The sequence below is a fragment of the Triturus cristatus genome, chromosome 9 (genome assembly GCF_964204655.1).
Source record: "Triturus cristatus chromosome 9, aTriCri1.1, whole genome shotgun sequence".
NCBI lineage: Eukaryota > Metazoa > Chordata > Amphibia > Caudata > Salamandridae > Triturus > Triturus cristatus.
In genome coordinates this window covers 352,945,858-352,958,865 of record NC_140592.1, presented here as the reverse complement: position 1 = coordinate 352,958,865, position 13,008 = coordinate 352,945,858, and the positions used below count along the sequence as shown (strand labels likewise).

The 13,008-nt window shown below is 44.5% G+C and overlaps 1 protein-coding gene across 2 annotated transcripts in view; it reads left to right on the top strand.

Annotated features, from left to right (window-relative positions):
* Positions 1-13,008, top strand: part of LOC146797915 (galactosylgalactosylxylosylprotein 3-beta-glucuronosyltransferase 1-like) — a 641,970-nt gene that overhangs the window by 544,276 nt on the left and 84,686 nt on the right. For both annotated transcript variants that reach the window (XM_085627775.1, XM_085627774.1), the window contains one exon: positions 4,259-4,626. In XM_085627775.1, the coding sequence (XP_085483901.1) occupies positions 4,259-4,626 (368 nt within the window). The remainder of the gene's footprint in view (positions 1-4,258; positions 4,627-13,008) is intronic.

The window sequence follows — 13,008 nt, the reverse complement described above, 5'->3', positions numbered from 1 at the left end:
CCGGCTTGTCAGCTCCCCGCCTGGCGTACCCCCTCAGCCTCCCTTACTGCGATGCCTACGGAAGGCGAGTATCTTATCACGCGGCCAACAAACTACCTGTACCAGTCCCACCCCCAGGCAAGTCCCTGCCTATATATATTTGCCCCGTCACGCCTCGCGACGCTCGCGCTCCAGGTACTGTGACCCCCAGAGTCCCACAATTCTTCATGACCTCAGCCCCCACCCTGTGTGCACCGCCCATCAGGCAATCCCGCTTCCTCTACATATATGCCCTGTCTAACAGCTGCCCTCGCACCCAGAGACCCACCCCGGAGACCTCCCCTACTCCCAGTCCTCGAATGCACCCTGTGCAGATGTACTTTGCCCCAGGTCTCCCTTACAAAAAGGGGGGGGGCATCCATGATGGCCAGCCACGTCTCTCCATGCTCCTGTTTGCCGCAGCAACTGCTTCCTCTTGTGAGGCTACTAGCGCCATGGACCCGTGGCCTCCAAATAATCGAGAAGGACCTCCCGGCCCCTGACTACCCCCAAGGGCTTCCCCCCGTTCTACCGGGGTGGCCCAGCGTGACCCCGTGAATGACCCTCCGTCCCTCTAGACGTCGTTGTCCAACCGACACGTGAGCCCTCACCAGTCGCCCCTGTCCCCCATGTGACCTGTCCGTTAGAAGAAGCCCCAGAAAACCCGCACCCCTTCCCTTCAGGTCAACCCCTCTTCTGATTACGTGCCCACCAATGTAAGTGCTGAGAAATCTCCTGCCTGCCCCCCCAGCTGTGGGTAGAGGCTGAATATTGCGTTGAAACCCCCCCCCCTCCCCCAGTTGAGCTAAGTTCGGGCTGACCTTATCCCTCCTCCCACTGTTCCAGTCCGGCAAAACACCCCATCCATCTTATAATACCCCCAGCTGTCCCCGGGCTGCACACCTCAATATGCTGCCCCATGTGTTTGAGACCGATATCCACTATGTGAGTCAATTGGCACCCCCGGCTCAAAAGTCACCCTTTAAACATGGCAAATAGCCTTTAAATACGGCAAATAGTGACGAGCTACCCCTTGCTTGCCAGCCTTCTTTTCGCCTGATATCACAATCGGCCGTTCGAAACCCAAAACCCTCTCATCGCTTGGCCCCAAGGTTCCCATCGTCTGACGTACGCCGCCTCCGCGCATGTATCGCCCATAAAACACCCAACTTTCTCCAGCTGACCAGCTGTGCGTCATTTGGACCCTGGGCTCCCCAGGCCCCCAGCATTGTCCCAACCTTACTGAAGGAAATACCATTGCATACACTATATAACTGAGCACCCGGTGACAACCAGGGAGTGAACACCTAATCTTCGAAGTACGAATCCAAGACCTTAACCCATCATTCTTTTACCTGAGTGTCCATCCGGGACCTCCTCATCCAGACCGAAGCTGCCATCCCCCTTGGAGCGCCTGGCCCCCGCTCTGTCATAAGCCGCACTTGCCTGAAACAAACAACAAAATGGTCTGGTTACCTGAACTCCCCCCCTGCCCCCCCCGGCAACCCCCCCCACTCCACATCCTCCTTCTATCGCACCGTACCCGGCATGCCAAATTCATCATCCGTCGCACACTGTCACATTCCCCCGTCTTCACCCCCCCACAACATCCATGCCATCCTTCACACAGAACATACTCATAACTTGGTAGGATTCACAAGGTTGTATTGCTCAATGCGCGAATCCCTCGAAGGAGGGCAGGCGGCCGCGGACCCCCCTACTGCTTCTGGCCAGCGTCTCGGGCCGTCTTGCACCCCGCTGGCATCACCCCTAATCTGCCGGCCTTATTCGCCGGTCCGGGATCCCCCCCCCACTCGGTCACGCCAACCAAGTGGGTCCCAAGCACCACCGGGCCTCGTGCTGTGATAGCAGTCCCTCACCTGGACTCTGATGACCCTGGCCACTATCGCCTGCAGCTCCCCGCCACCCCCTAGGCCCACCCCCCCACACCTCCTTCCCTAGCAGCAGAACCTATGCAAAGCCCTGCCTCGCTCCTCCTACACTGCCACCGGACTCTAGCCCCCACCCTCTCCCACCACCAAAAACCTAGTCCGGACCCTGAGTCTAGCCGTGGATACAGCCGCTGGGGTGGGCCCACTGCCCGCTACCTTGAGTAGGCCTCACACATGCTGGGGGTAAGCCGTAATCAACCCCCCCAATGCCGCCCCCCCTCCCCAACCACGTCCCTCTGAACCAACTTGGGCAATGCGCTGAGCCCCGTTTTTTTTTTTTTTTTTGCATATTTATACAGCGCGAACTCGGCCCGAAGGGCCTTCGGTGGTCATATCACTGAAAATACAAGATTTGAAAAAAATATTATTGTCTACGGGTGCTTGTGGAAGGCAATTTCTATGGACTGGAATCTACAGTATTCTAAAGTGATTCTGGTATTTTACTGACCTCTGCTGGTCATTTTCTATCAAGAAAGTGAAATAGAGGCAGTTGCCAGAAAAAAATAAAAAATAAAGACCCTCAGCAGAAAGCAAGTCTGGTATTTTACTGACCTCTGCTGGTCGTTTTCTATCAAGACAGTTAAATAGAGGCAGTTGAATAGAAAAAAAAAGTCCCTAAGCGGAAGCAGACAAGTCCTGGGGCTGATCTCCAGAGCCACAAAGTACATACACATATAAGTATATACTAAAGTATATACTAAAGTATATACTGAAGTATATACAAGAGGTCTCGAATGCTCGACCTAAAAAGCAGTAATATGCGAAAGACAACTAAGTGTATATCCTGTTTTCTAATTATTACAACACTATCCGCATACTGCAGAAACAAAACTGATCCAAAACAGTATTCATAATTTTTAGGAGGAAAGCTGGGTAACACAAGATCTATGCATGTTCCAGTGATTCTGGACCGAATTGTAATCCTGCCCACTATAGTTAACAAGCATTTGCAATGCAACAGGTCTTGTATATACGCGAGTTTGAGCTAATGGCATTGAAAATGACAATGCGTTTTATTTATGTTTCGGTTTTTGAAACATAAATAAAACGCATTGTCATTTACAATGCCAATAGCTTAAACTCGTGTAAATGCGAGACATATTGCATTGCAAATGCTTGTTTTAATGACTGCCTATTTGCAGGAAGGGACACCTTCCTGCACAAAAACAATCATTTAGGGCGGTTAGCTGTTTCTGTGTGTACTGCACAATGCAGCCCACATAGAAACAGCAAAAACCGAGGAGAAATATAGCTTTATTTCGCCTCGTTTTTCCATGTGAAGACCATGTCTTATATTTCGGCGCTGCCCCATATTTACGCCACCCTTGTAAATATGGGGCAGCATCAAAATCAATGGTTCCACTGGAACACCCTTTACCCACCCCATTCACACTAAGTATATCGTGAAATGGTGCCTTATTTACAAGGTGGCATTAAGCAACAGGCGAAGTCCCTTTCACCACAGGAACGTCGTAAAAAGTGGGAATAAGGGCTTGTAAAATGTGCCCCTTAGTTTTTGCTAATTAGCCGTCAATCTCTAAGCCAGATTCTAAATCTATACCTGACACATCCCAATATATTATATGTATTAGATCGCATGAAAAGATTGCATCCACTACCTCCATCTAACCATACAAGAGCTGATAAATATAGGTATGTATAGTCAATAGAATTAAGTGCACAATACGGAGGTAAAAATATTAATATACTCAACATGGTATATCAGTGGTAGGTGATGTAGAGGATGCAGTGTTTTTGGAGGTCACTATTATAGCCTTATAGCCCGCCGTAGTGGGCTATATCGGCTATTAAAGGCCCGCTGCAGCGTTAAAGGTCTGAGCCGAAGGCGAGGGACTTTAACAAGGCAGAGGGACTTTAAAAGCCGGTATAGCCCTGCTACGAAGGGCTATAAGGCTATTAGAACATTCTGCCACTAGAGGGCGGAATGTTCTAACAAATAAAAGGAAGCCTTCAGGGAGCGCGAGGGGATTCAAATCCCCTCAGGCTCCCTGAAGCCTTTGTTCACAGCCAGTGCTCTGAACAAAGAAACATTGGAATGTTGGTGCTCCGGGCTTATACCAGCCATTATAAGCCCGGAGCGCTCCATTGTTTTCAATGGAGCTTCCAACATTCCAATGTCATAATATCGAATATTGACCTCACTGTAGTGTCATTGAAATCTTTATTTGTTTCCATCTAAGCACATGCACCTCAACCTATTACAAAGGAATGTACATTTGTAAGTAACATATTTGACTCTGGTTTTGCCTTTTCGTACCTTGATACAGCTCCTCGTGAAAGTGTCCCACTGCAGACCATTTTCGCCATAACTCCAACATACGCTCGTCTGGTTCAGAAAGCAGAGCTAACCCGGCTTTCTCACACTTTTCTTCACGTGAAAGGATTTCATTGGATTGTGGTTGAAGATGCTTACAACAAGACTCAACTTGTGACCTCGTTTCTCAAAAACTGTGGGATTCCATATACCCATTTAAACACCAAGTCAGAGAAGGAGGAGCATTTAAATAAAGGAGCAAGACAAAGAAACAAAGGACTAACCTGGTTGAGGGAAAAATTCACTCTGAACCAAAAAATCAAAGGAGTTGTTTATTTTGCAGATGACGATAATGTATACAGCTTGCAACTATTTGAAGAGGTGAGATGTGCCTTACATTCATGCATGTTTTTATTTTATTCCAGATCTGGTCCCCATAAACTGAGGTTTGCCATCACAAAATGCTTTGCTGTTATAGAGGTAATATAATTAGCATGTGCATAGTTCACTTGTAACAGTAGTGTGGTATCATAGAGGCGCAAGCACCAAATTGGGAGTGAGGCTGAGCTTGAAAGCACAATGTTTGATCCTTGTGACATCACTGGAAGTGACAGCATCTCTGTGTGGACATGAAGAATTCACTGGACAGATAGAAAAGGATGGTTACAGGACGTACGTACAGTTATGGCAAAACATAGGACTGTTTCAGCCACTCCCACTTGTGCCGTGTAAGGTCTCATTCTGTAGAGGTGGCCAGTCTCCGGGTAAAGTGGCGGGTGGGGGCACGGGAGGGAGGACAGGGGACGACAGACAAACAAACAAAAATAAAATACAAAAACGTATCTGCTGCATCGCCGGTCCTTCGCTCCTCTCTGGCTCCAGCCCACTGCAGGCAGAGGCTCCCGGACTCCCCTGACTCCCATGCCGCCAATTCTTACGCTACTCTCATGCAGCACGCATTGGCCTGAGCACCCCTCAATGTGCGCTCCCAGTGAGACTGAGAGTCTGTGCCTGCTGTCTCCAACCAAAGCAGCTGAGGTTGGAGGCCGCTTCAGTACGCAGGTCGGTTTGGCCGTCCTCAGACGGCCAGTCAAATCCACATGCACACTGAAGGCAGTATGTCAAACCACTCCCCTCAGTGCCTGTCATCCCCACTGGCCCTGTCCCCAAAGACGGCCGGGATGCAAAATAAAGAGGTAATAAACCCAGGTTTATTATCGATTTATTTCTCTTTTTTTAGGGTCAACATTCCTCTTCAATGAATGATGTTCTCTTCATGTAGCTCAAACACTTATTTCTTTCCAATAGTAAGTAAAAGAATTGTTGTATCAATCAAAAGCACCTCCAGATACACAATACAGACCTCTCCATTTAATATATATAACACATGAGTAGTTCATTAAACCATGTTTTTCATTGCATCAACGTAATTTAAGCTCCTCATTTTATTTGTCATAATTATGCAATGATATACTCATAACTGACATTATATTCACTGTTTGCCTTAACCTCAGTAACATGTGTGAAGTATTTAAACGTATTAATGAATTGTAATCGTAGTAGGGATTGGGGGTAACATAAGAGTACACTAATGCTCAGTTGAAACATGTAATCATGTTCTCTTTTATTCATTAAGTTAATATTGATTGCTGCTTTAACTTAGCCTGACTACAGGTCTCTAGTGAAATGCATTTAGTTTTGCCAGCATATTCTTTCTTTTCTTCGTAGGTGCATCATCATGATTCCAGTTAGTAAGAAAGAGGCTTATTGTTTGTATTAGAATGCCGATAGTGAGGTCTGGAGAGAAGAACTTGGCAGTGAATGTGAAGAAACACTGTGTTCAACATGTGCCAAGACGGAGGGATGTACAAGGTTGTGGATTACAGTCCAAGTTTTGATGCAATGGGAAATTTAAGGGATGTTCCATATGCTTAACTCGAGCAACAATTTGATTGGTTCCTGGTGGTGTGAAAGTAGATGAGGACGTTTCCGAAACAACTGTTACTTTAATTGGTGTTCTTCCAGTTAGAAGGCAGAGATTCCCTTTAGTCTTGGAGAGAGACAGATCTCTCTGCTTACCTATAATCTTGTAAGTGTGAAGCTTTAGGCTAAACACTTATTTTCTCTCCAAGACGTCTACAGAAATCTACATGGCGCTGACACCTTCAATGCTCCTTAAATAGAGATATTGGATAGATGATCTATGTTTAAAAGAGAGAAAGGAAGTGAAGTGAAGACGATGGCACAGTTAATATGTAGATTCCTTTAATACTGAGGAGCATCAGTCAGGTACATCTTCATCTCCAACTCCAACCACGATACTCGTAGCCCACGCAGTGGAACCAGAATCCCTTTCCAAACCCAAACATTCTATACATCACGAGGATGCAAGGTAACTAGTTACCAAGCAACACAACACTTCCCCCCTCTTTATACAAAAATAAGAATTAAATAATATATACAAGGGAACAACAAAATACAAAAGGGTAAGGACAAGAAGAATAACAAGAAATATTAAACGCACATATTATCATCGTAACTCCACCTCACTCATTATTAACCACATAATCTCTAAGCCAGAGAGGAGCCTTCCTTGAACGTAGCGCCCTCTGGTTAATAGCAGGAGGATCAGAAAACGGAATAGTCTCACCAGAGATAGGAATGTTCTCACCAGAGCTAGGACCAGCCAACTTTGGAACTTCCGAGACCACCCCATCCCCCTCCTGAACCACAACAGGATGCTGCACATTAGAGCCATCTGCCAAACCAGAGGAAGAAGCGGCCACCTCATTAAAATCATATTCCAACCAATCTGACTTGTAAGGATCATCCCCCAATTTCTTACAAGGCTTACCAGGGTGATCCATAGCAACCATTTTTAAATTCCAGACCTCACCATTTTTAAGTCTCACAGCATTGTGAAGCACTTCTACCACTTCTTCAGCGTCAAAGAAAGCGCTCTCACCTTTGCATACAAACCCAGGCTTTTGAACTCTAACCCAATCTCCCACATCAATCACAACTGTTTTGGTGGAGTGTTTGACATTATAGTAGTCACTGTTTTTTTTATGAACACGCTGCATCCTATTCCACACCTCATCCTTCGACCAACTGACCGACCCCGATGGGAATAACCAACTAGGGTTAAATTTAGACCGAGGTTTACGTCCACGCATAATAACAAATGGAGGTAAACCGGTCGCTTCGGTGGCAGTCACTCGGTAAGCCCAGACAGTCTTTCCCACCTGTGAAATCCAATCTTGTGCATTACTAGAAGCAATTTGAATTATCCCTTTCAACACACGGTTAAATCTCTCTACCATACCATTCCCGCTAGGGTTATACAACGAAGTAGTCCTGTGATTCACGCCAAGTTTTGCAATATTGGACACAAATTGGACTCCATTGTCACTAATTAATGACGCCAGAATACCCTCCAAAGAAAAAATCTCATGCAAGAATTCAAGAACCACTGAAGTATCAGCCTTATCCACAATTTTTACAACTGGCCAGCCCGAAAAAAGATCCATAAGCACGAAAATATACTTCTGAGACTTACAACACTGGTCTTTAATGGGACGCAAAATATCAATAGCGACCGTGTCCCACGGCTCTTTTGAAACAATAGTATCACACATAGGTGGTGTAAAGGTCTTCAAAGACTTGTCCGAATTACCGCATGTAGTACAATTCCTAACCACTCTCTCCGTCTCAATATCCAAACCAGGCCACCAGAATAACTGCCTTGGTTCTAGTAATACCAGAATGACCCTCATGACACAGTACCACAATGGAAGAACGAAGACTCATAGGAGGAATAATTCTTTCCCCTCTTAAAAGAAAACCGTCACAAAAGGAGAGTTCTGATCTAACTTCCCAAAAAGGCTTGACCATGTCGGGTATGTTATCCTTACGCGGCCAACCATTCAAAACAAATGACACAACTTTTGATAAAGTCTCATCACTACGGAATTCAGATTCCCATTCACTTTTGTTGATAGCAGAGCGACCCTGACTGTGAATTAAAGCAACCTGAAAGTCATTCCATTCCTCATCTTCACACTTTTCCAGCATAAAAGGCATTCTGGACAAGAAATCAGCAACCAGGTTGTCTCTACCCGGGGTATAAACAATTCTATACGTAAAGTTCTGCATCCTCATAGAAATTCTAGACAGTCTAGACGAGAGATTAGAAGAACCATCTGAGCACAATATTTTGACCAAAGGTTTGTGGTCAGATCTTAGAGTGCACAACTTCCCCCTTATGAATGATTTAAAATGGTCAAGACCCCAAGCACACGCCAGTGCCTCCTTCTCAATTATAGGGTACTTCTCCTCGCATGGAGAAAGCGACCTAGACGCAAAGGGAATGATGTTCTCTTTGCCATTGCTCGAGTACTGAGATAAAACTGCACCCAATCCCTTATTACTTGCATCAGTAGTCACAAAACTTTCTGCAGCCGGATCAAAGCTACTGAGGCAGGCTGCATTTGCAATAGCGGTCTTGATAGCATTAAAATCCCTATCGCATTCGGAAGACCAAACAAAATTCACATTTTTCTTCAGAAGCTGCCAATTATTGAAACACTTGTCTGCAAAATTAGGAACGTATTTAGCGCAAAACTCAGCCATTCCTAAAAAGGATCTAACATCATCCTTACTGCAAGGAGTTGGCACCTCTTCAATAGCTGAAACTAAAGACGCCTTGGGTCTAACACCATTACGATCAATAACGTGTCCCAGATAAGTTACACTTTCACATGCAAATTTACACTTAGCAAACTCAATAGTAAGGCCTTTACCCTCCAAGATTCTCAAAACCTTGATAAGCCTAGAATCATGTTCCTCCTTGGTTCCACCATAAATTAAAATATCATCCTGGAAAAAAAAAAGGTCACACCCATCTCCTTTTTAAATAAGTGAAACATCAGACGTTGGAATACCGCGCCCGCTGACGCAAGGCCAAAAGGCATGCGGGTGAACTGAAAACACCCAAAAGGTGTTATGAATGACGTGAGGTGTTTGGAATCATGGGACCATGAAATTTGGTGATAGGCTGAAGAAAGGTCAACCGTGGAAAACCACTTCGCACCTTAAGACAACTCACCATCTCATTAAGTTTGGGTAAGGGAAACCTGTCGATAACAATATTGTTGTTGAGGTGGCGGAGGTCAACACAGAGTCGGATTTTTCCATTGGAACGTTTGGCAATCACGACTGGAGAAATCCACTCTGATGCCTCTATTGGTTCTATCACCTTTGCTGCAACTAACTTCTCTAACTCCTTGGCTACATCCTCCTTAACTAATATAGGAACGTTGCGACAATGGTGAACCATGGGGACAGCGTTTTCTTTAAGGCGAATAAGATGTTCAAAACCACGTAAATTGCCCAGTTTTCCACTAAAAACAGATGGGAATTGTTTTATCATACTCTCGCCCAACGAAGCACCTTCATCTAGGATCAACACTTGTTCCTTACTGTTAGGGTCAAGAATAATATGCAAGAGTTTCTGATCCAACCATCCCAAAACAGGAGGACCACTCTTAGCAATGTACAATTTAGCACGACAACGTCTGTACTAGAACTCAAAAACAACCATCTGAAACCAACGAGGTCAATTTTCTCACCCCCATAACCCTCAGGATGGATACCAGGTTAGAACAATTGTTCACCCACCTTACTAATAAATGTACTTTTCCACAACTTTTCTTCGATTATGGTGTAAGGTGACCCTGAGTCAGCTATGATGTCAATATTCACACCACCAATTAACATGTTGCAAATCGGTTTGTTGGTACATACAACGTCGTTAATGTTTAGCATCAAATTGCTTCTTAAGTTTTTAGACAAATCCTCATTCAAAATCATATCCCCCAGATCAGGATTTGATTCATCCACACTTTCACAGTTCACATCCGTGACACATTTGACCTTGTAGTTTCTCCTCTTACACACATTCGCAAAATGGCCTACCAAACCACAATTAGTACATTTCTGTTTAAAGGCGGGACACATCTTACTATGAGCAAGGTGGTCTAAGTTTCCACACCTATAGCATTTAGCACGCTCTTTAAAAGGAGGTTTATCCTTAAACTTGTGCGGAATTCTATTGAAATCGTTAGGGCTACTTGTCTTACTCACTAGCGTAACATTTTGAGTATCATTTTTTAAAGCAACAGCACATCGACCAGAAATCTCAGCTTTCCTCACAATAGCCAATATATCACCCAGTGGGGCATCGCCGTTCACCCACAATCTATCTTGGATTGCAGGGTTGGCGGTATGCATAACAACCTGATCTCTAATTAAATCGTCGTGCAACACCCCAAATTTACAATCAAGAGCCAGCCTTTTTAAATCAGACACATAGTTATCAATAGTTTCAGATTTTGACTGTTTCCTCTGAAAAAATTGGTACCTAGTAACACCCATACATACTTTTGGTTTAAATTAATTGTCCAGCTGTAATAATGCGATTTCAAAAACATTAAAATCCCCAGAAGTAATGCTACCCGTCAATTGGTGGAAGGTCTTGAGTCCCATAGCACCCAGAGCATGTAATAGCAATCTTTTCTTCTGTTCCGCTGCCATTTTTTTTGCTTCATCAACAGCTTCGATGTAATTAACGAAATATGCCTTCCACTCAGACCACTTGAGGGAAGGCTCATTTCCTGTGGCCCAAAATGGTTGAGGGGAAGAAATGCTAAAATTAGCATTGTTTGTCTGAGCTGAACTTGTGCCCTCTGTAGACATGATGACTATTGATACAGGCTAGAGGTCTCATTTATAATTGACCACCAATCGCACACACAAAAGATCAGTTTCCAGCAAGATGCAAGTACCTAAAACGTTATTCAGAATACCTCAATATGATGGACACGAAGAGAAAAAAAAATAATCCCCTCTTTTAAGTTATGTGAGGCAAGAACCGCAATTCCCAGTAGTTCCGCGCGTAGATTTCTTCGTTCACTCGGCTCAGGTCCTTGGTAACCAGGCAACGAATATACAACAAAATGGCCGACAAGTGGGGTCATGCAGCATGGTGACGTTGCTCCGCAATATGTGACGCACGTGATGACACTGCGTGACGTGATGACCCCACGTGATGACGCTTGTTATCCAGCCGGGAGTCACAGCAATTCCACAGCTACGAAGCCTCAGAGAAGAACGAGGAGGACGTCACAACGCCGCCGAAGATCCAAGATCGCGAAGGGTTCCAAGATCACTTCGAAAGATGCGATCTCTCAACGGCAGGTAATCCTTAAGGTTTAGCGTATGATAACAGTAATGAAAGCACTTTACTTGAGCACTCTTGCACGGTAGCCCAAAACACCGCAAACACATGAATTGATCACTCCATCGAAGGATCACTCAGTATATCCACTGTTTCATATGCAAAACGAACGTTCTGCCTCCATAAAATGATCCAAAAGGAAATAATCCAATGTCCAGAGGTCCAACGTGGGTTCGATGCTCCTCAGCTCCTCAGTCACTAATTGAATTGAAGACGATGGCACAGTTAATATGTAGATTCCTTTAATACTGAGGAGCATCAGTCAGGTACATCTTCATCACCAACTCCAACCACGATACTCGTAGCCCACACAGTGGAACCAGAATCCCTTTCCAAACCCAAACATTCTATACATCACGAGGATGCAAGGTAACTAGTTACCAAGCAACACAACAGGAAGTTTGTTTATGGAACATCTATATGCTTTAATTTGTTTTATTGTTGTAGCAGTTCCTATTCTGTATCTTATCTTAATGCAGCGCAATCCAATCTACTGAGATAGTTCAGTTTACCTGCCTTATTTTTGTATCTTTTCAACTTATTTTTGCTCTGCTTATGTGCTGGATTGATTAGTAGCCAAACGTAAAATTCATTTAACTATGTTTGATGATCTTAGTCCTTATTGGGAAGTCACATTGGCTTCACATGATATAAATGTTTTGTTGATGTCTTCTCACTTACAGCACTTCAAGTCAACCAACAAAGGTCTATACAACCAATGGAGAAAAATATTTAATGACTTTATCAAAAGGTTGCGGTGTAAATACCAGCATGCTGTCACATCCTTGTAAGAAATTGGTTGATTGATTGAGGGAGGGGGTGAAATCCCTACTCAAGCAACAACCAAAATCCTTGTCCAAGTGAACGAGAAAGTCACTAAATTTAGCTTCACTTGACTCTCTAGTAGCCTGGCAGAAAACAGTCAGGCTTAACTTAGAGGCACTGTGCAAAGTATTTATGCAGTCCACAAGAAGTAATAAAGTGAAAACAGAACACAAGAAAAAATCTCACACCAATTTGACAGGTAGAGTACATTTTAATAAATAAGATGACACAAAAATAAATCAAATCCAATCAGTAGAACCAAAGTTATGAATTTCACATTTTGTTTATGAAAAATAGCACCTAAAAGATCAAAGTGCCAACCGTCGGTATCTGGTAAGACTGGCGCAAAGTCAAAAATTAAGGACTACCGCGATGGAGCATGGTTCGGATATGAGAGAAGAATTTGGCCCAGCCTCGGCTTACATTCGCACTGAGATGAAATTCTGAGGAATGCCCAGGAGAAGGTAAAGTTCCGCGGGGCAGAGCTACAGGCTGTGTCCAAGGAGTAGCCATTGTCGCCGTGGAGCTCTGGACCAGGTCTTGGTGACGCTATCGATGACAATGGGAAAAAGCTCAGAGTAGGGCAAGCTGGATTTCCAGCCAGAGGATGTCCTCATCCTCAATAGGAGTCTGTCATCATC